Source organism: Vigna umbellata, chromosome 4 (genome assembly GCF_029865625.1).
Source record: "Vigna umbellata cultivar VRB3 chromosome 4, Vumbellata_1.0, whole genome shotgun sequence".
Classification (NCBI taxonomy): domain Eukaryota; kingdom Viridiplantae; phylum Streptophyta; class Magnoliopsida; order Fabales; family Fabaceae; genus Vigna; species Vigna umbellata.
The window spans coordinates 13,773,800-13,798,679 of NC_142168.1; the positions used below are offsets into that span (position 1 = coordinate 13,773,800).

Genomic DNA, 24,880 nt, shown 5'->3' on the forward strand with positions numbered 1-24,880 from the left:
AATGTCAAAGGGAAAGATAAATCAGTACTCTTTCCGCTCGATGAATATTTACTCTGTAACCATTTCTATATTCGTGTAAATATTCGTTATTCGAGTACTCATTTTTTTAATATACACGGATATACGTGGATATCTATAAATATTTATAACAAATATTCTAAAAATATTTTAATCATAAAAATGTATAGAAGAAATTATATTAAAATATAAAAGTTATAAAAAATTGTATAGTTATGAATATAAAAGATATAAAATTACTGGTATCCGTTTATCATCTCTTAATACGTAAGTGTGATTAAGGCCGAATGAACTTCTGAGGTGAAACGCTATTTCTTTATGCCTAAAGCCCAAGAATTTACGTCTAGTTATGCTAGAGGCTTTAAAATATTTAGCAATGAAGCGAATTTAAGTTGTAGAGAGGATTTACCGTTGACAAATATACAAATGACTTCACTTTAACTAACCCCCACCGCACCTAAGTCCTACAAGTATAAATATACTATGCACACGTATTTTAAAGTAGTGTTTTTAAAGTACTTTTACTTCCATCTCTTCACCAGTCAGCTTCATCTATATCTCCTATCAAAAGTAAATCTATGGAGCCTTAGGCTCGACCACTCCGTTAATAGCATGACAATTCGACATTTAAGATAGTAGAAACTAAAATAACCGGAAAGCATTTCCCTGTATTTATGAAAAGCCATAAATAATCTTAGAACAAATTGACGATATTTTAATAAAGTTCTACCTCTTCTTTGACCACCCGCAATTCTACGCTCCTTTACAACTTCTTAGACAACTTTTTTAGGATGTATGGTCACATCATCACATTATTATACCTTTTTTACTTTTCTTTAATTAAAGGTGTCCATTTCTCCTAACCCGACCACTTTCTTTTTTTTATAGAAATACAGAGTGAGTGTGGAAAAAAATACCTGAAAATAAAATGATCAAGATGGTGAGATAAAATGAGAAACCATTATCACCTAATTGAATGAAAATCCAAACTAGAAATATTCAATTAATTATTATTATTAAGTCTAATAATAACAAGATCTGGCAACATTGTGGAAACATGCATCGGTTTTATGACTGGTAACTCGTGGTTTGTTGGGTCCAGTGAAAACTCACGCAAGACAGAAGAAAAGTTGGCATAAAAAACAAAAAAAACAAAAGCACCATGTATGTTACCGTGAATTGCGAGGCGGAATGGGCCCACTTCAATCCAACTAAGAATATATATGTTCAGGAATTTTAATTAAACCTAATAATTTGGTATTAAAATATCAGTAAAAACTATATGATTAAATTACAAAAATTCAAAATATACCATTATTCACTTATTTACTATTAAAAATTTTAATTTTGTTTAAAAAAAATAATTATAAAGTTATTGTACAGAAAACCACAAAGACAACCCTACTCATCCACTGCAACTCTACTAATTCACATTCGGCAACACCGGTCAACGCGTCCCACTTCCCACGGAATCTCCGCCAACCACCACGTGTCAGATTATCATTGGACCTCTACTCTCCTATATCAACGCCTTCATCTTTGCAACTTTTCCCCCTTTATTCATTTTCATCCTCTCTCTCACAGGTTCGTTCTCTCCCCTCTCTCTTACCTCATCACCGCACTTTCATCTCTTTTTAGGGTTTCCATTCCGCCTATATTTTTTCTGTATTTTGTTTATCCTAGGTTTCATTCATCCAGATCTGCATCTTCTATTTCTAGGTTTTCAGTCTCACCACTCACTCCTAATTTTGTTTATATTCATGTTTCCTAGATTTATTTTTTCATATCATTTCGTTTATTTGAATGTAGTCCAATTTCCTCTTCGTACGGGAAAAAAAGTTTAATTCGATAAACGGATTTTTCTGTGTATCGAGTTATAGCGAAACTGATCTTTATTGTACAATAAATTAGTAATTATAAAATTGGGAGTATTTTTGTTTATTCAGTGGGAAACCTATACTCAAAATTGTTAAAATTTAAATTAGTTTTAGATCTAGAATAAATTCTGATTAACTAAGATGTGATTCTAGGTAGTGAAATTTTGCATTGCAGGATTACGTGGTGAGGTTCGCATATCTGAGAAATGGCAGATTCTTCCAGGGAAGACAACGTTTACATGGCGAAATTGGCCGAGCAGGCCGAGCGGTATGAGGAGATGGTTGAGTTCATGGAGAAGGTAGCGAAGACTGTGGAGGTTGAGGAGTTGACTGTGGAGGAGAGGAATCTTCTCTCTGTGGCGTACAAGAATGTGATTGGGGCGAGGAGGGCTTCGTGGAGGATTATATCCTCCATTGAGCAGAAGGAGGAGAGCAGAGGCAATGAGGACCACGTGGCTATTATAAAGGAATACAGGGGAAAGATTGAGACCGAACTCAGCAAGATCTGTGATGGGATTTTGAACCTCCTCGAGTCCAACCTCATCCCTTCTGCTCAATCTCCCGAAAGTAAAGTCTTTTACCTTAAAATGAAGGGTGATTACCACAGGTACCTTGCCGAGTTTAAGACTGGGGCAGAGAGGAAAGATGCTGCAGAGAGTACTTTGCTTGCTTACAAATCCGCTCAGGTATGTATACTGTTGTTTATCTTATGGAATGGTACTTGTTACTACTTCGTAGCTGAACTGAAAATTTGTGTTCATCTGATGCAGGATATTGCTCTTGCTGACCTGGCCCCCACCCACCCTATTAGGCTTGGACTTGCTCTCAACTTTTCTGTGTTCTATTATGAAATCCTTAACTCACCAGATCGTGCTTGTAATCTTGCCAAGCAGGTATATCTAAAGCCTTTTAAAGTCTTTTTCAATTCCTTGCTGTTGTTGGTATGTCTCAATTGTTCATGGATTAAAAATTGTTTGAGTTGTCTTGTGTGGACTTCAGTCTTTGTTGATTGGTCTGATTTTCTAATCAGCTGGTGCTCAAGTTCCTCGGTGTCTTGATTCACTGGAATCTGTTGTGTCCACTCATTCTGTGTTGCTTTGAAAAGTCAGTTTTTGAGCAGAGAAGTTAAAAAATGCATATCACAAGTCACAGCATATGCAATTCATAAAATATATAATAATATCAAATGCGCTCATGTGTTTTTTCTTCGAAGATCATCTGAACTTACCATTGTGATACTGCTTTCAATACTGTTCACCCCTTAAAATTTACTTTTTCCTTGTTTTACAATGTTAATGTACTATGCCCTATTTCATGTTATGACGTGTATGGATACTCTGATGTATTTTTTTCCTTCATGCATTGCATTCCTCTATTCTGCTTTCCCTTTGGTGATCTTGGAAAAATGCTTAACTATGGCAGGCATTTGATGAGGCAATTTCCGAGCTTGACACATTGGGTGAAGAGTCGTACAAAGATAGTACGTTGATCATGCAACTTCTCCGTGACAACCTGACTTTGTGGACATCAGACATCACGGTATCTCTTTCTCTCTTGTACTGTATGGTACTAAATATTTTTTGTTTTGCATTTAACTGTAGACTTCAGAGTAGAATTTTTTCTGGGCACGTTGTGTAAACCTTTAATTTTGTTATCTCCTCTCGGTTGTTGGAGAAAGTTAAATTGGAAAGGAACAAGCCATGGTATATGGTTCTTTAATGAGCTGAACACCAACATAAACCTTTCATTTGTAAGATTCCAGCATAGGAAAGTTGAAAACTAATCTAAACTTGTTGGGTTTTACATTATTCTAGTTGTGGAAATCGAAATACGAAGTACCCTCTCTGATACAGTTGATGTCATGTCGTAGTTTGATAGTCTTTAAGCTTTTCTCAATGGACTAGTTAAATGTTATCCTCAACTCAAATAATGACTAACAGTTAAAATATATTGCGCTGACTATCTTTCTGTTGCTGTTGATAGCTTGTTTAGATATATAGGGAGTAGTTTTAAGTTGCCTCTTTTCTCATCCGTTTGAGATTGTATATGTTTCGAGTTTTTCACTTGAATTGCCTTTAATTTAATATTCAGGACGATGCTGGGGATGAGATCAAGGAGACAACCAAGCAACCAGGTGAATAGGCCATGACAGTAGTGATGTGTAGTTGATGGGATATGTATTACCCTAAATTAATATAGATCCAATGTGGCGTGCCATAGTAGGATTGTATTAATGAATTTCATAATTTCAAGTGCGAGTTGCGCTTGGGATTTACAATGTTTCAGTGGTTCTATATGTGTTTTATTGATGAGATGAATGTGGCTTGGTGGTTTAGTCATTTATAAATTTTTTATTGTTGCGGGTATATGAATTTTAAGATTCATTTTTGCATTTAATGCCTCTTTCTTTATGCTCCGGAATCTCTTGCAGGGCCCAATCGAGCTAACTAACCAAACTTTCTTTTATAGCAAACAAATTCAATTATCTTGAAACTTTATATATGTTCCAGGCTAATATTTTATTTTATGACATGTCTTTAAATTCTGCCGAGTTTTTGTAAAATTAGACTAATTCGACAAAAAGATATTTTTGTTTTATTTTCAAAATATTCCTTGTGCATTTTTTTTGGATAGGATACAAAATAAAAAGAGAATGAAACACGTACCTGTTGTGAAAAAATAAAAATACATTTATTATTAATATTATTAATTTAAATTGCTTAATATATTTTTGTCTCTATTTTTAATGAACGTCTTTGTCTCGTGAGCGATTTATCTTTATTAATTTGAAATAATAAATAAGATAGCTGGTGCTATAACTTTCAATAAATTGCATCATTGCTATGCTCCATGTTACAATAATAAAATAAAAGATCTATGCTCCACCAATAACCTAGCTTGCTCACGAGTAAAAACTAGGATATATAATGTACTTTAACAACAAATAAATCTGTACTAATGTTTATACAAATAACATGCTACCTGTTGTAATAAATTTTTATATCACCGAATTCTCGATATCAAATATCAACTGAATTTATCAATTTCTATTAAAGAATTTGACTGAGAGGATGAAGAAAAAGGAACATACATTTCTATAGTAGAATGTTCAGAATTTGCTTATTTCACAATTGACTAACATTATTTGATCCATAAAGCATCACAAGGCTGAATCTTATGATGCTGTCACAAACTATAGTCATTTCTTCTTCCATTTCCATGCTTTCTTCGTCTATATTTTTTCCAGATATTAAAAAAAGTCTAAATTATTATAATTTAGATTTTTAGATCATAAAACCTTAAAATATATACTGTTCTCTAAAATCTACAATAATTTTTTTAATTCAAAACTATATTATGAATTTTATATCTATTTATAAATTTCTGAATTAAATAATTAATCCTGAATATGCTTTTAAATTACGTAATCTAAAAATATATTATAAATTTAAATCACATAATTTGGAAACGTATAACTTGAAATTTAAATTATGAAATCTGAAAACATATATTAGGTTGTATAAATTAAACTATGTAATTCAAAATACATTAATTCAGAATATAGTCTCGAACATGATCTCGAAATTCTAGAATGAAATTTTCAAAAAATAAAAAATTCACTTTGAAATATTTTTAACATAACTAAAATTCTAGATCAAAATTTTCAGAATGTAGATTATATACCTTCCAAATCAATTTTTTTCAGAATAAGTTAATGATTTAATATGGAGGTGCAGAAAGCAAAATCCCCAAATACATTATTGAAACAAGAAGTCCAACCGGCCCAGTCTGATTAGACACCAAAAAAGACTTAGCCATTGTTACCCTATTGTGTTCAGTGGTATTCCCCCACCCCAGTGAACACTCTCTTTGGTCCCTGCGAAATGGTATGCTTAAGCATTTAGTGAGAGTTAGAGTGAGAGCGATAGCAATAGCAATATCTTCTTCACCTAAAATATCTTCTCAACTTCCAATTCCATCCACTTTCACATTCGCCTTCTCTCTGTCATCTTCTACCATGGCCGCCACCGATGACTCCCTCCGCAAATCCCTTGCCGACAAGCACGCCGCCGTCGAGGCTCAGGGCAACACCGTCCGCGCTCTCAAGGCCGCGGGCGCCCCCAAGACGGAAATTGACGCTGCCATCGAAGCCCTAAATGCGCTCAAGCTGGAGAAAACGTCCATCGAACGCTCCCTCATCGGCGGTTCCGACACCCGCGAGGCGTTCAGGCAGGCTGTGGTGAACACCCTGGAGCGGCGTTTGTTCTACATCCCGTCGTTCAAGATCTACCGCGGTGTTGCCGGCCTCTTCGACTATGGTCCTCCCGGCTGCGCCGTGAAATCCAACGTCCTCTCATTCTGGCGGCAGCACTTCGTTCTGGAAGAGAACATGCTCGAGGTGGATTGCCCATGCGTCACTCCCGAAGTCGTTCTCAAAGCCTCGGGACACGTGGACAAGTTCACCGATCTTATGGTAAAGGACGAGAAGACCGGCACGTGCTACCGCGCCGATCACTTGCTCAAAGATTTCTGCAACGAGAAGCTTCAGCGTGATCTCGCCTTGTCCTCTGACAAGGTTTCGGAGCTGAAGCATGTGCTTGCCACGTTGGATGATCTCTCTGCAGAGGAGCTTGGCGCTAAGATTAAGGAATATGAGATTGTTGCTCCTGAGACTAAGAACGCGCTCTCTGCCCCTTACCCTTTCAATTTGATGTTTCAGACTTCCATTGGCCCCTCTGGGTTGAGCCCTGGGTTCATGAGACCTGAGACTGCGCAGGGAATCTTCGTGAACTTCAAGGATTTGTATTATTACAATGGGAACAAACTGCCTTTTGCCGCGGCACAGATTGGTCAGGCGTTTAGGAATGAGGTGAGGGTGTTTTGAAGTTGCTGTTGCTTTGTCGAACTTGGTTTGTGTTGATTTAAGAGTTTAATTTTGATACTTTCTAAATTAAACATTAAGGCACTTTTGGATAAGGTTTTCCACCCTACTCCACAAGAGGAGAAAATGTGAAAGTTAAGATAAATAAGGTTTTTCAAGAAACTAGTTCTAGTGTATGGGAAATTGATCTCACTCTTTATTTTTTTGTAACTGCTGATGGAAAATTTTATCTCAGCATAACATAAGCTGCTAACCGTTGAAAGCCGTGATTTTTAATAATAAGAATGCTTGTAATTGCACGACAGGTGGCAATGTGAAATTCTTTACTCTTATGGGATTTGGAATGAATTAGGGTTTATATGGTTTTGTGTGTGTAGATATCTCCACGGCAAGGGCTTCTCAGAGTTCGCGAATTTACATTGGCTGAGATTGAGCACTTTGTTGACCCTCAAGACAAGTCTCATCCTAAGTACGATGAGGTTGCGGACTTGGAGTTCTTGATGTTCCCAAGGGAGCAGCAAATGTCTGGAGAGTCTGCCAAGAAGATTCCTCTTCGTGATGCTGTTTCCAAGGTTGGTTTGGTTTCATGTTTGAAGTTATCATGGTGGTTTTTGAGCTTCTGTTCTTGTTCCGCTTTTTTATGGCTTGTTCTCATCAGGGAATTGTCAATAACGAGACTCTCGGTTATTTCATTGGGAGAGTGTATCTTTTCTTGACTCGTCTTGGTATAGACAAGGACCGATTGAGGTTTAGGCAACATCTTGCAAATGAGATGGCCCACTATGCTGCTGACTGTTGGGATGCGGAGATTGAATGCTCCTATGGATGGATTGAGTGTGTTGGAATTGCTGATAGATCTGCTTATGATTTGCGTGCTCACACGGTAACCACTTTGTCTAACTCTATGCAATGTTATTGTAGTTCACAGTGTTTTCTTTGTTGACTTTAAATACTATCTGTTGCTATAATTAAGGGTTGATGGTGTTTATATATCATATTTAACAAAATGTTCACATTTAGGTTTTATGTTATACAAAAAACAAGTCGTCCTTTTATTGAACTCTCCCGGTTCTTGTTTCTTCATCACTTGACCATCTATAAGTTTAGTTTTAGGTATTTGGACTCTAGCTAGTATTTAATTTGGCTAAAAATGAATACTTTCGCTTAAAATTAAATTACATTGACATTGAGGAATGGCTATATATTGATGGGGTAAAATGTATTTAATATTGAAGCAAAAATAATTGTAGTCTTATGATGTGTGAATTTATTCATTTTCAAAATGCTCGATTTTGATATCGCAGGATAAAAGTGGTGTTCCACTAGTGGCTCAAGAAAAATTTTCAGAACCTAAGGAAGTGGAGGTACTATTTAATGCTGAAGTTGTTGTTTCTCTTATGCATATCTATGTAGCACAACCACGGAGCACCATGCATATATATATATATATATATATATATATATATATATATATATATATATATATATATATATATATCATGAATTATTTAAATTGACAATCGAGATTTATAGGTACAAAATCATCTATAATAGAAGTTAGTTAAATATAACAATATGAACTTATTGTTACCCAATACAAAGTAATATAATCTACCCATCTAATGTTCAAAAAATGAAAAGAGAGTTGTAATTCGTTTAAGAGATTTTATCCCCTTCTTGATCATCATTAAAAGAAAAGGACGCTGACTGAGATTCTTCTAAAGACAAATTAACCACTTATAATACATATATATACTTATAAAAGGATCACATTATATAAAGATATGATACAAGAATAAATGAAAACGTTCCTAATAATACATATATAATCTAAATTTTCCTGATTATATAAGATATGGTACTTATTTTTATAATTATAATACAAACTTACACAATAAGTTTGAGTTTTTAACTCGTTATGTCTAATCTTATTCATGCTATGTTGGAAATGTTTTTCAACTTGCATACTTCACCAATATGCGATATGTGTCAGAGGCAGGGACACCATTGAGAAGACGTGTCTGAGCTTCTTAGTTTGATATGCACGACTTGTCCCTTCAACTTCATGCACAACCCTAAAAAAGTATTTTGGCCATCATTGATCAAGTTGATTTTCACTGTTTCAGAAATTGGTTATAACTCCTGTGAAAAAAGAGTTGGGTCTGGCATTCAAGGGAAACCAGAGGATGGTGGTTGAAGCACTTGAGGTAATTGATGCTGTTGTCTTTTATGCGTCTTTAATAGAACCATGAGTCTTTTACAAGAGCTGTTTTCATTACTTGATTCTCCAAATCTTCTCTGCAGGCAATGCCTGAGAAAGAAGCTTTGGATATGAAGGCTGCTCTGGAATCAAAAGGGGAGGTGGAGTTTGAAGTGTGTACACTTGGGAAAAATGTGACTATTAAGAAGACTATGGTGACCATTCAAAAGGAAATAAAGAAAGAACACCAGCGAGTTTTTACACCCTCTGTGATTGAACCATCATTTGGGATTGGACGGATAATTTATTGCCTCTTTGAGCACACGTTCTACACAAGGCCAAGCAAAGCGGGTGATGAGCAGTTAAATGTATTTCGCTTCCCTCCACTCGTAGCTCCAATTAAGTGTACAGTTTTCCCACTGGTTCAGAATCAGAAGTATGAGGAGGTTGCTAAACTCATTTCCAAGTCCTTAACTGCTGCTGGAATTTCACATAAGATTGACACTACAGGTATGTGGGTGACGTTCTCTTTCATATGTAAAATATACTGCCAGTTGATAATGTAAAAATATTGTAGGTTTACAGTTTACACTGAATGATTGCATAAATAAATATAAAATGAAGAAGTTAATTAGGATACAATGTGGAATTGCGAGTCAACTCGCAAACTCGAGTTTACATTCTGACACCCGGTAGAGTTGTTTTTTGGTAGGCTGTCTAAACTCGAGCAAACTTGGTTAAACTCGAGTGAAATCACTAGTTTAGATGAGATTCAGCAAGCTCAGTTGGACATTAGAAATTAGCTAGAAATTTTACTGACTTTTTTTCTAGGTCAATATATATGCAAAACGCATCTAGGGAATGCTTTCATGGTTCATTGGCTCTCTCTTGCAAGAACCTGGCTGCTTTGGGTGCTGATGTTGATTCACCTATTGCACCAAAAATTTCTCCTGATATCTTCTACGCTTTGCTCCATCTTTGTGTTTTTGTTTATGATTTTCCTCCATGCTTTGCCATATCTCAGTACTTTCATTTTTTCTCTCAGCCTCACTTTTAGGGCCCGCTGCACATGTTAGGGTTTTAACTTTTTCTGTTTTAATCACCTCTTATTATTCTGGACTATTGGGCCTCCCTTTTATTATGCTGCACTTTTGGGCTAACATTTAAGTTCAACAAATTTTTTTATGTGAAGTATAAAATATAATCAATTAAAATTATAATAGAAAAATATTTAAAAATATATAATGATAAACTAATAATTATAATCCTGTAAAAAATAAAAAATTATTTATAACATTATCAATATTAAATTATAATGTTATTTATATTTATATGAAATAAACTCTTACGAGTTCATAAAGCTCCCACAAGTATGCACAAACTCTCGAGTTTGACAATATTGATAATATTGATGTAGATAGGATTTTAGAATTTGGGCCTTGGAAGATTAGAGATCCTTCATTCTGACAAATGTAAAATGAATCAGAGAGAGAGCATAGTTATTCAACTAAAGCTTCTCAGTTTCAATTTATGGCTTCTAAGGTAATCCCCACTTTAAGGGACAACATACTCACTAAATAGAAGCAATCTCCGAAGCTTCACAAATCTGTTCTTGAGCCGAATAAACCTTAGAATTATGTACCACGACAACACTAAAGCTACTCAGCTAAATTGATCAAGGGCACACCCTGTTTTCCTGAATAAGCTGTAAAACTATGTTTTACTCAAATTTCTTTTTCAAAATTAGAAATGCAACATTTTGGGTGAGAGACCGAGGATCTGTTCTTAAAGGTCAATATTTTTTGTTTTTTAAACTATTATAATTATGCTTCTCAAAAATGAATAATTTGAAAGCTGAAGGAATGTCCTCATTCAGGGGATAATGCCACAGTTATTAATATAACATTGATCACGATCTGTGGGATACTAGCCATTCCAAAATATCTTTGAAACTGCCTTGCGAGAACAATATTTTTTCTAAATCACATTGGGTATGGGTGAGAGGCAGATTTGGTTTTCCATACTCACCTGTGTTGTTTCTTTTTTTCCTTTTTGTGCAAGGCTTTGCTTTAGGCTGGGTGAAAGTTTGGTCTTTCGCTACTCTGTTCAAGAGTTTTTTTCTTAAATTAATGTGTCTTGCATTCATAATGTATCCCAATTTTGTTATAAAACCCAAAACTGATTTATCTTTTTGTTTATGAACTCGTTAATATCTTCTAAAAATGTTTTGTAGGTACATCAATTGGAAAACGATATGCAAGAACAGATGAACTTGGCGTGCCATTTGCTATCACTGTAGATTCAACATCATCAGTGACTATTCGAGAGAGGGACAGCAAGGATCAAGTACGTGTTGATGTGGAAAAAGCTGCCATTGTTGTTAAGGAGGTAACTGAAGGCCATAGGACTTGGGAAGATGTGTGGTCAACTTTACCTCATCATTCTTCTACATCTGCAGATGATTGAATTTTAATAGTCGCCATCTAGGTTGAGATATTATAGTTTTCTGTTACCAAATTTTGTGTTGTTTTTGAGCTGTGAATCAAACCACAGGGATATTACTGATTGTCAACTAGTAGATACCCCTTTCTTTTGTTAATTGTTTCTTGAACATTTGCAATTGTTTGTAGTCAATAGATAAATTTTATTTTGACAAAATTCTGATTTTCTAATTGCGTCTCCACCTTTTCTCATTGGAGATAGAAGCTATTATCTTTTCTAACTGCAATCAGGGCGGTGGATCTGAAGAGTACTTCATACCGTTATGCTACATGCCTTCACCTAGAAATGATATATTTTTCATTTGGTTTTATCTGATATTGTTCTTCCCACTTCGTTATTTGTTCAGGTTTTATCGGAAGCAGGCATTGTCATAAATTTCGTAAGGTAGCTGCGTCCTTATTCTTTTTTTTTTTCATAGCATTTTATATTAAAGAAATTTACTATTTATCTCTTTAATTTAAAGTCAATTTTGTTAATTTTTAATGTTTTTTAAGAAAGAAAAAGAATTTTTGCATATAACGTGTGGAAAAATTATATCAGCTGTATAAACATCTAATTTAGAATGCAAATGAATTGAAATTATATCAAGAACAATATTAGATGCGGTTTAGGAGCAAACGCATGCGTAGTCTTAGGAAGCAATTGCCACCTTAGTAATGTGTATATTTGGAGTACTTTTTCAGGTTGTTATAAATAAATAATATTATCTTTTTAGAGTATATATTTTTATTTTATTTTTTAATTAGTGGTTTTTTTTTAACAAATAATTATTTTATCAGCTTTATTTTTTAAATATTGTTTTTTAATTTGACCATTTTCAAACAAATACATAAAAAATATATTTTTATAAAAAATATTTATATTTACTTTCATAATTTTAATGTTAATAATTTTTTTATAAAAAAGGAAACATGTGTTTGGATAATGAAAACTTATTATTAATCAATAAAAAATTATAAATTTCTATCTAGTTAACCGACCCAGTTTTAGAAAAACTGAAAGGCTGTGCAACCTTCTATCCTTTCGTTGGGATAGGAATCGTTGGTCACCCACTTGAACCACACTTTTCGACCACAAGAAAGCCCAAGATATATATTATCTCTTAAAAGTGATTGTTAGATAGCCCAGAGTGATTGGTGGCAAAAAGATAAGACCCAATAAGGTTTTGCTTTTCAGACACTTTTTATCTTTATCATTTTTTTTGGTCTACATCCTTCGCATTTTCCATATTCGTTTTCTTCCTTTGGAGTGGAATGTGCCACACGAAATAAAGTGTAAATAATCATAGAAAGAAAGAGATTTGCATGAATGAACTAGAATCAACTAATGCTTCCGGTCGCATGTGATTGATTATTGATGGAAAATGATTTACATCCTTTAATTCTGTTAACTCAATAGTTAAATTATCAAATAAAGAAAGACATGCAGACAATATTTTTAATCTTGAGATTAGTTACCTTGCGCATTAAGAATTAAGCTATTTGGATAACACAAATGAAGAGAAGCTGTGTATGGAAAAAATGGCATTTCTAGGCTAATAATAGTAACAATAAAAAAATATATAAACTAAATTATACATGGATATCGTGGTCCAATGCTTACTCTATGATTTCAAAGATATAGAGTAATAAAAGTAGACATTATATGGCAGTCGTACTATAAACAAAAAGCTGCTCTATATAATCATAGAATGGTTTCCCCATCAAGAAATTTAGCTAACACTAAAATATATTTTCATGGTGCATGCAAGTGACGCCTGCAAGAGATGAGAGGAACATGAATCCCCAACAAAACTTTCATTATCATAATGAACACCTCACGTTAGTTGTTCCTTTAAGACGCAGTCCACCACCGTATATAAACTTTACCAATAGCTTTTGTATGTATCTCTCTTCATGTACCAACTCCAACTAGCTTCAACTGTCATGGCAAATGGTCAATCAGATTACCATATCAGAGCATGTCAACAATCTAAACTTATGATAACCAAACAGGCATAGGACAAGGAATTTACAATGTTATTGCGAGGACTCCCCCAGTAAAACCCTTGGAGGAAAATTGGAAAAACGTTGCAAGCTGCTAGGATATAAATCATCAACGCATGCATGCCCATCCATTCCAAAAAAATAGTCAATCGTCTATACCCACACACGTCAACCTGCAAGGAGTGGGAACCAAAACTAAGAATTCCTCCATAAAATATTAATGTACGATGCTATCTAAGGCAAATTTTTAAAAGTTACAAATCTCTGTATAAAATCTAACCATTAAGTATATTCCGACAAAGAGGATGCCTGCAGTACCAGCAGTGACGCACGTGTAACTGAAGGAATACAGAACCTTATTTATATGCATTCCTACAAGAACAGCCACGTCAATATCTATACACGACGTAAATGGCAGCGGAAAAATGGTCTTGTGCAAGAAATAGTTACCAAATAAATCCAACGCAAGGCCAATAACTACAAGACAAGAGGTTGGGATCGTCCAGTATATGGTTCTAACTCTGTGGTCCTGCATGCAGCAACAAAGAAACAACTGAGTAACTTACATGTTACAAGCAAAAACAGCAAAGAGATAATACAAGAGTAAGTATTACCTTAAAATGGACAATAATATGTCCGTAGTGCAACCCAACCAAGCAAGTAACAATAGCCATCACTGAACTATAATGCCACAAAATGGATACAAAATCAGGGACAATAAAGAATAGCAAACATTCTTATTAACTAAATTTGTAGCAACCATTTTTATTAACTAAATTTCACATTCAAATATTGGTCACTTTTTCTCTCTCTCTCTCCTCGCTGAGACTGACATAATGAGTTGTTCACCTTAGGAGTCCTTCGGGATCAAAAGGGGCCTGACACCAAGCAGGAGCACCGGGAGGCAATGGTCCATAGTTGGGAGAATTAATGCTGCATTCCTATGGATAATGATAAAAGGTAAAATATGTAAAAATTAGAAGCCAAAATAACTAGCATAATGAATCAGAAAAAATAAGAATAGAGAGGATCATACAGGCGTCCGTGCATATATTGGTCTCCTGTACAGATGTTGGATACCAAATAACGTTCTATCAATCATCCCAACTGCGTTGCAGGCTGGTCCAGTGTCACCCCTTACTCCACATTTAACCTAACAAATCACATTTATTTCGTTTTAAACCAATACAGAAGTTAAATTCTTTCGAGTAAACTTAAAGCAACACGAGCCATCAATACTCACAGAAAATGTCTTCGGCTCTGAAGAAGGTTCAGTTTGAATTTGATACTCCCAATCAGGAACGTACAATCCATATAGCAAGCAAAGATATACGAAAGAAATTATAAGAGCCACAACCCTGTTACAGTCAAACAGATTTGGGAAACAGAGTAAATGGAAAAGTAAAAGCACGGGCATGAATGGGAAAAAAAAACACGAGAAGTTTCACTAAATAAAATTGAGAAACAGGTTCAGTGGAGAAGCATTAACATTAAGAATGAACACAAGAATTCCTTCTCAACAAAATATGGTTGAGTAAAAACAGATATGGACATGTTGCAAATAAAATGCCATGCCATGCACCAAACTAATAAATAATTAAGAAAAATGAAATACATTCTAGTGTGTTCCACAAAGTTTAAAGAGTTGTATTGTTGTGCATTTATCAAATGTGAAGTAAAAAAGTAACAGTTCAGAAGTTTACCACTGGTATCGATACTTCCTTAAGAGGGATGGTCCAGAATTAACAGTATCATCACTCTTGAGCCAAATTTCACACAGAGCGGCGACCAAATAGGCTAACGCAATTCTCTGATATCAAATGAAGAAAATAGCGAATGATAATCAATATGGCAAATATATAGAAAAACAGAAATTATGATGACAATCTTCAACTTTCTGGTCAGTTGGACGACTATAAAAATTACCATAGACCAAAAACCAAAACTTAAAAGGGAAAATAATTAGATCGTTAACAGTTAGTTGATTTTAATTTGTGTTCAAATTTCTTGAGAGCACACAAAAGTTACAGCTGACACTTAGACCTGAAGTTTTCTCCTCAACAACCAGTCACAAAGAGAAGCAAAGAGAACCCTGGCAGAGAGAGCATACCTGCAGTATTCCCATCCATCTTATCTGTTTAATATCCACTCCATATGTCAGATCGTTCACACGATGGAAATAACCTCCTGCAGAAGGTCAACAATATTAGACATTTGAAAGAGATATGTAACATACATATTACATAAACGAGGTTATGAACAAAAACACTATCCTGTTTCAACATTCAATCTTTTTAGCCTGACATCCATTAAAAACAACATTCTAAAAAAGCTTAAAATTTAGTCAATAATACCTTGAAGAAAAAGGCCTAACACAAGAAGTTTTAGAGCCCGTAAACCTGCTTTTCTTGATGCATCGACTCTGCAGGACAGTTTCTGTTGAAGAAAAAAAATGGAATAATTAATATAAATACTTATAATTAAATTTTCACCACAAATTCTAGTTCTATTTTAAATTTCATAAAACAATCTAGATCGTAGAACTGCAAGAAATTTGGCAACGCTCGCTTCTTTTTAAAATTCATATTTGAGTTATATAACAGTTCCAATTGCATACCTTGTATGTGAGAGCGAGGGAAACACCAACAATAAATAGGAAAAACGGCATGACATAATCAGCTAGTGTTAAACCATTCCATGGGGAATGATTAAGCGCTGGAATGAGTCCACCGGCATCATCAACCAGTATCATCAGCTGTGCATCAAAATATGATGATGTCAGTAAACAATTGTCAAACATGAAAAAAAAAACAAATTTTCTGTCTGAGATATTAAGACATATCGTGTGTTCCTAAAACATATACTCCATTTCGCATAAAAATGAAATACCAATGGTCCGTGGGATTCCCATCCGCTTGATATTCATAGATTAATCAATTCTAAGATTTTAGGTCATTACACCTTCATCTTTCATCAAAGATCCAATAGTTTGGTCATGTTCACCAGAAAACAGCATAACTTACATTATCGCACCAAACACCGTATGACTAAATAGGACAGCTTATCTTATCCGTACTAATTTCATCAGGCGCACCAAACAATGTTTAAAGTCTAAGAAAATATCGTATGAAAAATAATTACTTATACAAATGTCTAATAGAGTTTATTGAAACAAAATTCATGTAAGAAATTATCATCTTAGACATCTTAGTCAGTGACGCATATTTGCCAACAACATTGGATATGCATGTAACTTGTAACACGTACAATGATGCAGTGTATCATGCTGTTTTCCAAAGCGAATGGCAAACATTGCGTTTCTTCGTCATCACCAATTCAAAAAAGTAATACAAAAGTAGGTCATAGTGGTGACCAGTCGGTATTACATCTAACCGATTGCACGTTATGCTGCCTCCACCACTCTTTGCATGATGCATCAGTGAATTAAAATTAATCAAGATAACCAATAGGAAATTTCTGATTATCCTAATCCATTTACAATAGTTTATTTTTGTGGTCTTGGTTAGAGCTACCGTATCAAGTCATGCGTGAAAAGAGGTGAAACTTAGGTCGAATCAGAACTACACGAGAAAACTGACGTTCACTGTCAAACGGTTTTTGGAGGGGCCAAAAATCACTTTGACTAATAATATATCATTAACTTCGTTAAGAATATCATATGAATTTTTTAGTTAATTATGATTGAAGTGTAAAGGAGGTTGAGAACCAAAACAAGCACTCGTATTCTCATTTAGGAATCAATTAAGTACTTAGAATCTTTTCTTCTACGATTAAACATGTATGTTCAATGACATAAAAGCAAAAATAAAAATCAGGAAAGAAAACTAGTAATAAGAGGCCGTTCACGACATTAGGGGGATTGGGACATACAAATTATTTCTTAAATCAATAATCAACAATTGGAAAAACTATTTTTTGCCCTAAAAACTTCTCGGGGAAAAGAAGGATGAAAATAAAAACGTATAAAGAATTTGAAACACAAATAAAAATTCATTTAATACGCCATAATATATACAGGAATAAAAATGGTATTAAAAAAATTGAGTGTATTATAATTATAATCAGAGAATATTGTGGAAATTATTCGAATGACAAGCAGCCGTAAAGCTGTTTAAGTAAATTGCTCCCAGAAGAAAAAGTAAAGAGAAATAACCCAAAGTCTCCAAAAACGGTGGGGGCCAAAACAAATAGTTTATAATTAGGAATGCAATTTGAGATAAGAGAATAAATAAAATGTATAAAATAAGAACAAAAAGTGCCAAATGTTGGTTTGGGTTAAAAGTAAAATGGGAGAATATTAAGGAATTTGATAAAAAGGAGGCAAAGTAGCCGTAGTGCTATTTATATGGACGGCTTTCCAAATGACAAGAGATGAGTAACAGACCATCTCTCCAAATAACACCAAACAAACAAACAAACGCTATTCGTTTCTTCAAAGTAAAGCAACGTTGCTTTAACACGTGCACAACCTTTGCACTGCAATTTCTTTCGATTCTCTGCGATAACAAATTAAAGTCATCACAGAAAAAAAGAAAATATCATCAAGAATCTCTCCTTTCAATCAATCATCCTTTCCTCCCCTTCAATCATAACAACCATTAAAAAATCAGTGATTACTGGTTCGCATTGCGCAACTACAATCCCTAGCCTCCTCTCTTTAAAAATCGAACAAGAAAGGAAAGAAAGAAAAAATAAAGGACTAAAACGACGTCGTTTGTCCCTTCCCAAAATTGCGAGGAAGGAAGCCTCCCAGGGTATTCCTTGACTGTTATGTTTCTCGTAACACATTTTGAAAAGCGTAACTAAATTCCTAATTAAGAATTAATCACGTATCAAACTCAAAAAGAAACGGAGATAAGTTGGGTCCCACACCCACCGCGAAATCCAGGGGCTAACTTAAAAAAAAAATCACCCTAAACATGACAGATGAAGTGATTAACATAACAGCTAAAACAAATCTACCAACAAAAAACAAACGCTTATTTTCTCAACAGTAAAAATAAAAAAAATTAAAAAAAAAAAAACAGAGGATGAGAGCGATTACCGCGACGGTGAGACCGCGAAAAACGTCGAGGGAAACCAGACGCGGAGGTTTTGCCACAGTCTGCGGTTGATTCCTGGAGGAGGTAGAAGGTTGTTCCTGAACGTTGTGAATGTTAAGCGGAGTGGTTTGAGCAATGGTGGAAGAAAATGTCTGAGATCTTGATTCAGAGATCTGGCTATGGGGTAGTGCCATCTCCACGTCATCTTCATCATCCTCAAAGTTCTTGATAGCCTCGTAACTCGCCATCTCCCTGATTAGCAATGCTTCTTCTTCCTGTTCTTCCTCTTCTCTCTCGCTACCATCTATTTATACACACATCTACAAGTATATTCAAATCAATGAATAATATTAATAATAATAATAATAATAATAATAAATAATTGATTAAAAGAATCCCTCTTTCTGAGTGAGTGAAGAAAGAAAGAAAAGGTCCTCTTACTTGAAGAAACAATGCACGCACTTCTTGAAGGAGTCGTCTTCTTCTTCTTCTTCTTCCTCTTCTCTGTTTTTTCCTCCTTCTTCCTCCGTTCCTTCTACTCTTCCCTCAACTTCTTTCTTCGTTGCCTTCGTTTTTTCCCCGTTTTTATAGCCAATTTCAACAACACACAATATTTTGATATTTTCCGTCTCTTATTTCTCTATTTATTATTTATTTTTAATTCTATAAATTATAACATAATACAAATCATATACGCCCTTTAAAAAGCATCCTCGGATAAGATTGTGTAACTCCTTTTTAAAATTAAAAAAAATGAAAAAAATAAAAAAGACCACTGCTGCACTGAATCTGCTTCAGTTCTTTCCAAAGTTTAATAATAAAATAACGCACTGGTAATTATTTAATAAATATTGCACTTAATTTGCTTATATATTTATTTACAGTATGATAAATAGTATATAAATTTATTACTAGTTGAGGTGCGTGCCACTGACCATTAACCACATTACCACGCTCTTGTTACCCCCTCATCCACACCAAGGCCACTCGTTATCCCCGACTATAATATATATATATATATATATATATATATATATATATATATATATATATATATATATAAAATATATTCTACTAATAATTTACTAATTAGTCGCTTTAATTTCTCCTCTTTAAATATCTTGATTATTTTCTATGTTATTGTTCTGGTGATACAATATTTAAATATCATTACAAAAATTCAACTTTGAATATTATATAGTATATATTAATGTTAACTATTTTATTTGGTACAAAATATCGAAGGTTTTTTTTTTCTCACAGAACATTGAATATGTTTATTTTTATTGCGTAATATATGTAGCAGCACTGGTAGTAATTATCTGGGCATTTATTTTTCTCGATTCGCGTTTTAGTATTTTACCAATAAAACGAGATTTAAATAATTCAGAAGAAGGTAAGATTTAATGTATTTTATATTCAGAAAACAGTATTAATTATAATTAATATTTTTATTTTACATAGAAAGAGTAATAAAAATTATGCGAGGGAAATCTAGCAAATCTCTTGGGTGTTGTTTTGGGCCAGTGAGGGAGGCGCTTGAATTTTGAGCTGGTTAGCGTGCAAAATCAGAAACAAGGAGATAATGAAGCTGGTAAAAAATATCGTCAAAATGTTAGTTACGGAGTTTTTTTTTATATTATATTTAACATAACCTATTAATGGTTAATATTTGTCCGTATCCTGTTTAGGGAATTGTGGTAAAAGGTCGAACTGCATTGTCCAATTCTAAATTTTTAGGTTATTGTTAGTTTGTTTGTTTTTTCTATTTATATTTATAGATTTCAAAATAATTTTTTATTAATAAATCTAATTAAGATCTAATTAGTATTAATTATGTTACTTAAAAGTATAACTAATGTCATGAAGTGTTAACTAAAAATAATTGTTTGTTTGTTTTAATTGATATTAAAATGTTGGGCACATTACGCGACACTGATGCGTTCGTAGTTCGTTTGAAATGGGTGATTTACGAAGGCATTGAAAGAGTGAGAAGACGAATTCCCCAAAAGTGTAATAGAAAAGACAGATGAACCACTTTTTGAAGAAGAGTGATGTTACAAAAACTTGTACGAAGTCAATACTCCTCAACTGAAACTTTCCAAATATCTGAACCGAGCCCCTGTTGAAAATTTCAGCCCACGTTTCCTTTTTCTGTTCAGGCTAATTCAAACACGAAGTAAATACGTAAAAACTTCACGTTTTATCATTGAGAATCTGTGTTTTTTATTATTGATATCAAAATTCAAGATTTAGATCTGATGAACATAGATATTTAGTTTCCTGTAAAGGAAGTGAAAAGTTATAATTTTTTTATTTTAGAAAATAATTATTAAGATGCAGAGAATATCTTATCAAAAGTGGAAATTTATGGGTTGAATTTTTTACAAATGTAAATAAAAAATGGAAATAGAAAGAAAGGATGATAGAAGAGAGAAACAGCCACCACGCAGCAAAAGGAATAAGAGATTCCGAACACGTTTTTTTGTTGGAGAGAAAAACAGTATATGCACGTTTGGAACATCAGAAACAGTAAATAATGCAGAAAGTTTAATTTCGGTTGATTATTTGATTTTATTCGTTATTTGGAAGTTTACAGAAATTATACAATAAGTAAATTTGGATAAAAAATAGAGAAATAAATTATTTGATAGGTATGAGAAATGGATGATTTAATGAGTGTGAGAACGTTATGAATTAGCCATGAGATTCCGTAACTCATGTACCACAATATTTTTCCACGATATCCGCTCAAAAATTTGCTAATAAACGTTTGGATGTGACAATTTGACAAGGCGATAATATGTTGCGTTTTGTCGTTTTGCTATACAGTATGTTGTCGTGGCAAAATTCAATTTCTCATAATGTCCGAATTCTTTTAACTTTGGCTGTTGCTCCCTCACCCCCACACATCTCTTCCTCCACCTTCCCTTTACTATTTTGCCCCTTCCTCTACCTTTCCTTTACTATTTTGCTCCTCAGTAAAATTTTATTTTTAAAATTGTTGTTTTTTAATTTTATTCATTTATAACATATTTCACTGATAACCTACGTAGTTCCTTGTATGAGTAAAATATTTTTCTACAAAGCTTGGTGATCGTGAAAAGAATTATCAAACAATCTTCTTCTTGTTCTCGGTGCAGTACGTGATGCAGTGCGTTTATGGTGGTGTCCTTGTCGTGGTTCCTCTCCAGGTACGTAGTCATAATCCTTCCAATAATCCTAAACCCTAAATCCTTCCCATACTTCCAATAATCCTCTTAATATCCAAGCCTATAATCCTTGCATGAGCCGCAAAACGTAGTAAAATAAAAACGAAACGTAAAAGGAACACTGCCTATGGACGGGTGACATCCTTCAACGGATGTCAACATCCGTTTAAGGCAAAACGGATGTCGACATCCGTTTAAGACAAAACGATGTCGACATCCGTTTTGCCTTCAACGGATGTTGACATCCGTTGAAGGATGTCATCCGTACAGAGGCAGTGTTCCTTTTACGTTTCGTTTTTATTTTATTTGTTTATTTTATTTACAGTAATTTATATTTAAATTTATAATTTTAAATGTTATATATGGTTAGTTTTTAAACGTAATAATTTTGTTAAAATATGAATTTGTTAAAATATGAATTTGTTATAGGTGGAGAAGAAGCTTAACGGAAGAGAGAAAGGTAAACGAAAATGGAAGAGAGAAAGAGGTGCAGAGGGAAGTAAATCAGAAGTTTTAAATAAATTAAAATATTAAAATAATAAAAATAAAAAATTTTAACTTTTGAGGATATAATTGTCATTTTAGAAGGATATAATTGGCATTTTAGAAAATTGGGGAGGTGAAGGAAGAGACGTGTGGGGGTGGAGGGAGTAACACCCTTTAACTTTTCTACTTTCTTTTCGATCTTCAAAGGTGAAAGAATTTTTAACACTTTTTTCTTTTTTGTTTTAATGCTTGATGTGGAATAACACTGAGATTTCATAATATTGATTTGTTTTCAAATAACCTGTTAAATATTATTATAAATTTTGACTCTAAAATCTATTAATCATTTATTATGAGTTGTTCGATGAAAATGAGATCTTACATAATATTTGTTTTATAATTTTTATCTAATTAAATTTTTCAATCAAACACTCATAATATGGCCAGTAAATTAGATAAGTGTTTGAATGCAGAATGATAATACGATGAATAATGAGTTGAGTTTTGATCACACAGAACAACATATTCTGATAAAACAAATGATAAGTTTATTGTGAGTCTAATAAAAATATATATTTTAAATCTAATTTAATTTTTATAAAATTAGTTTGTAGAGTAAAATTTATATTCAATGTAGTATTTTTAATAATTTTTTTCATGATAAAATATATGTATTTTAATCATCAAATTAAATATTTGTGGATAGTTAAATAGAAAATAATAAAATACTTCTGATAAATAATAAATATTTATTGTTATAAGATTACTAAAAAAATTTTTTTCACAGACATACACATTTTAATGGTGTAATTAGATATTCATTAATGATGCGATAATAATCTAATAATAAGTAATACGACAAAATCAATTAAACAAAATTCATTAAAATAAAATTTGGATCTATAGAAGTATTTATATTTATTGTTTTATTAGCCTTTAAATAAAATTTAAAATATAGCAAACTTCCTCATGCTTCTTATTCTATATTAATTTTGTTTAATCTTTTTATTGATAAGAAGGGAAAATAAAATAGAAAGTGTTTTGTAAACTACATTATGCACATTTGTGATGTGATTGAGAAATTTCAATGAATGTCATTGTTATGCAAGTGGCTTTAAAGCCTTTTTATTTTATTTTTTCTGATATTGGTTGGCAGATATATAGATATTTATGCAACGACCCTTTAAATTCCAGACAACCATAATACATTTTGACACTCTGGCTTTTATTTTCATAATGATTGTTTTAACACGAAAGTCTTATAATATATTATTTAGTCATGAAACTAAATATTTTTATTATGATTTTATTTAAAAAATTATTTCCATAAATTGATGATATCTCATTACTTGTCAAAACAATAATTACTTTTCATAATGCTGAATGAATTCTAAGAAATAAAATCATACGAACAATATAATCTCACATAAATCTTAAAAAGCATACTCTCGAAAATGCACGCATCAACAAATTACAATCCAAAATTGTTACAAACTCTATCAATACTCACACAACAACTCCTTAATATTTACCCATAACAATTTATAAATCTTAGCGATGTAAGAATTACTTAATGGATTTTAAATGAAAAATTTGTAAATAATGAAAATTGAGTTATTTTATATAAAAAGACAAAAGTGAATTTTTCAATCATTAATTAACAAAAAGAAAATGGAAGAATGCATTTTAACCCTTGCCCAATAAACAAATTTAACAAATGATGGGATTAGAGTTTTTTTTTACTTCTTTTTAAAATATTAAAATATTACCAAAATAATAATAATGATAATAAATCATCTTTAAACAATTAGTAGAATAATTGTTAGAATAAAAGGTACTAACATAATTATTTTAAATAGAGGGAGTATAAGTGTAATTTAGCGAAAACTTAGAGGATATTATTGTACTTATTTGAAGAAGAAAAAAACAAAACAAAGCATTATTCGAATAAAAGAGTATATTCGCGTCTTCTTAAAAATACTGAATAAATTAAATAGTCTGTACCAGAGGTGTCGGATGCCGTACGGAAGGACGCCCACATAGACGGCGCCATATGTTCCGATAGAGGACGTCTACCCAAAGTAGAACGTCCGCCCGAGGATTGTACGTCCGCCCAAGGATTGTACGTCCGCCCAAGAGCTGGACGTCCGTCCGAGAAGTGGACGTCCGCCTAAGTTGGCGTGTCCGCCCAATAATCCGGACGTATTCACGAGCCGGACGCCCGCCCAAGGATTGTACGTCCGCCCAAGAGCTGGACGTCCGCCCAAGGAGTGGACGACCGCCCAAGAGCTGGACGTCCGCCCAAAGAGTGGACGACCGCCCAAGAGCTGGACGTCCGCCCAAGGAGTGGACGACCGCCCAAGAGCTGGACATCCGCCCAAGGATTGGACGTCCGCCCGAGAGCTGGACGCCCACCTAGGGTAACATCCCTGACCGACCATCATTCCCAACCGACGCACGTTGCTGATTACACGGTTAAATGCTAATGACACATTAAAGTCCTTAACGAAGATTAAGGTATTATTGGGCCGTCCCCAGGCCCCCAAAAGGTAAAAGCCCATTACAACTCACTATAAATAAAGGTCTCAGGTATGAACTCTGACCAACTTGAATAACGATGCATACATGCATCATAATCACTCTGTCATATTACTG

The 24,880-nt window shown here is 33.6% G+C and overlaps 3 protein-coding genes across 5 annotated transcripts; 2 read left to right on the plus strand and 1 right to left on the minus strand.

Moving 5' to 3' along the window:
- The first annotated feature begins 1,464 nt into the window (after positions 1–1,464).
- On the plus strand, positions 1,465–4,261 carry LOC124840013 (14-3-3-like protein A). 3 transcript variants are annotated; one of them, XM_047315988.2, is made up of 5 exons: positions 1,465–1,602; positions 2,071–2,581; positions 2,666–2,788; positions 3,318–3,434; positions 3,987–4,261. In XM_047315988.2, exons 2-5 carry the CDS (start codon positions 2,102–2,104, stop codon positions 4,035–4,037), a joined length of 771 nt encoding a protein of 256 aa, XP_047171944.2. In that variant the 5' UTR covers positions 1,465–1,602; positions 2,071–2,101; the 3' UTR covers positions 4,038–4,261. The 3 variants fall into 3 exon arrangements, with proteins under 3 accessions (XP_047171944.2, XP_047171942.2, XP_047171945.2); XM_047315986.2 differs by having other exon boundaries at positions 1,579–1,602; positions 2,049–2,581; XM_047315989.2 differs by lacking the exon at positions 1,465–1,602 and adding an exon at positions 1,611–1,737.
- Positions 4,262–5,739: 1,478 nt separating this feature from the next.
- Positions 5,740–11,635, plus strand: LOC124840014 (glycyl-tRNA synthetase / glycine-tRNA ligase). The gene is made up of 7 exons (XM_047315990.2): positions 5,740–6,765; positions 7,155–7,349; positions 7,436–7,660; positions 8,082–8,141; positions 8,904–8,984; positions 9,082–9,487; positions 11,211–11,635. The coding sequence occupies exons 1-7, from the start codon at positions 5,785–5,787 to the stop codon at positions 11,441–11,443; spliced, it is 2,181 nt and encodes a 726-aa protein (XP_047171946.1). The 5' UTR covers positions 5,740–5,784; the 3' UTR covers positions 11,444–11,635.
- Positions 11,636–13,020: 1,385 nt separating this feature from the next.
- On the minus strand, positions 13,021–19,132 carry LOC124840019 (heparan-alpha-glucosaminide N-acetyltransferase-like protein (DUF1624)). The gene is made up of 14 exons (XM_047315995.2): positions 18,969–19,132; positions 18,530–18,847; positions 16,082–16,219; positions 15,819–15,900; positions 15,575–15,651; positions 15,168–15,274; positions 14,708–14,822; positions 14,501–14,617; positions 14,314–14,405; positions 14,079–14,145; positions 13,915–13,993; positions 13,745–13,836; positions 13,494–13,637; positions 13,021–13,399 (listed from the first exon to the last, which is right to left on the minus strand). Exons 2-14 carry the CDS (start codon positions 18,773–18,775, stop codon positions 13,373–13,375), a joined length of 1,383 nt encoding a protein of 460 aa, XP_047171951.1. The 5' UTR covers positions 18,776–18,847; positions 18,969–19,132; the 3' UTR covers positions 13,021–13,372.
- Between the last annotated feature and the right edge of the window lie 5,748 nt (positions 19,133–24,880).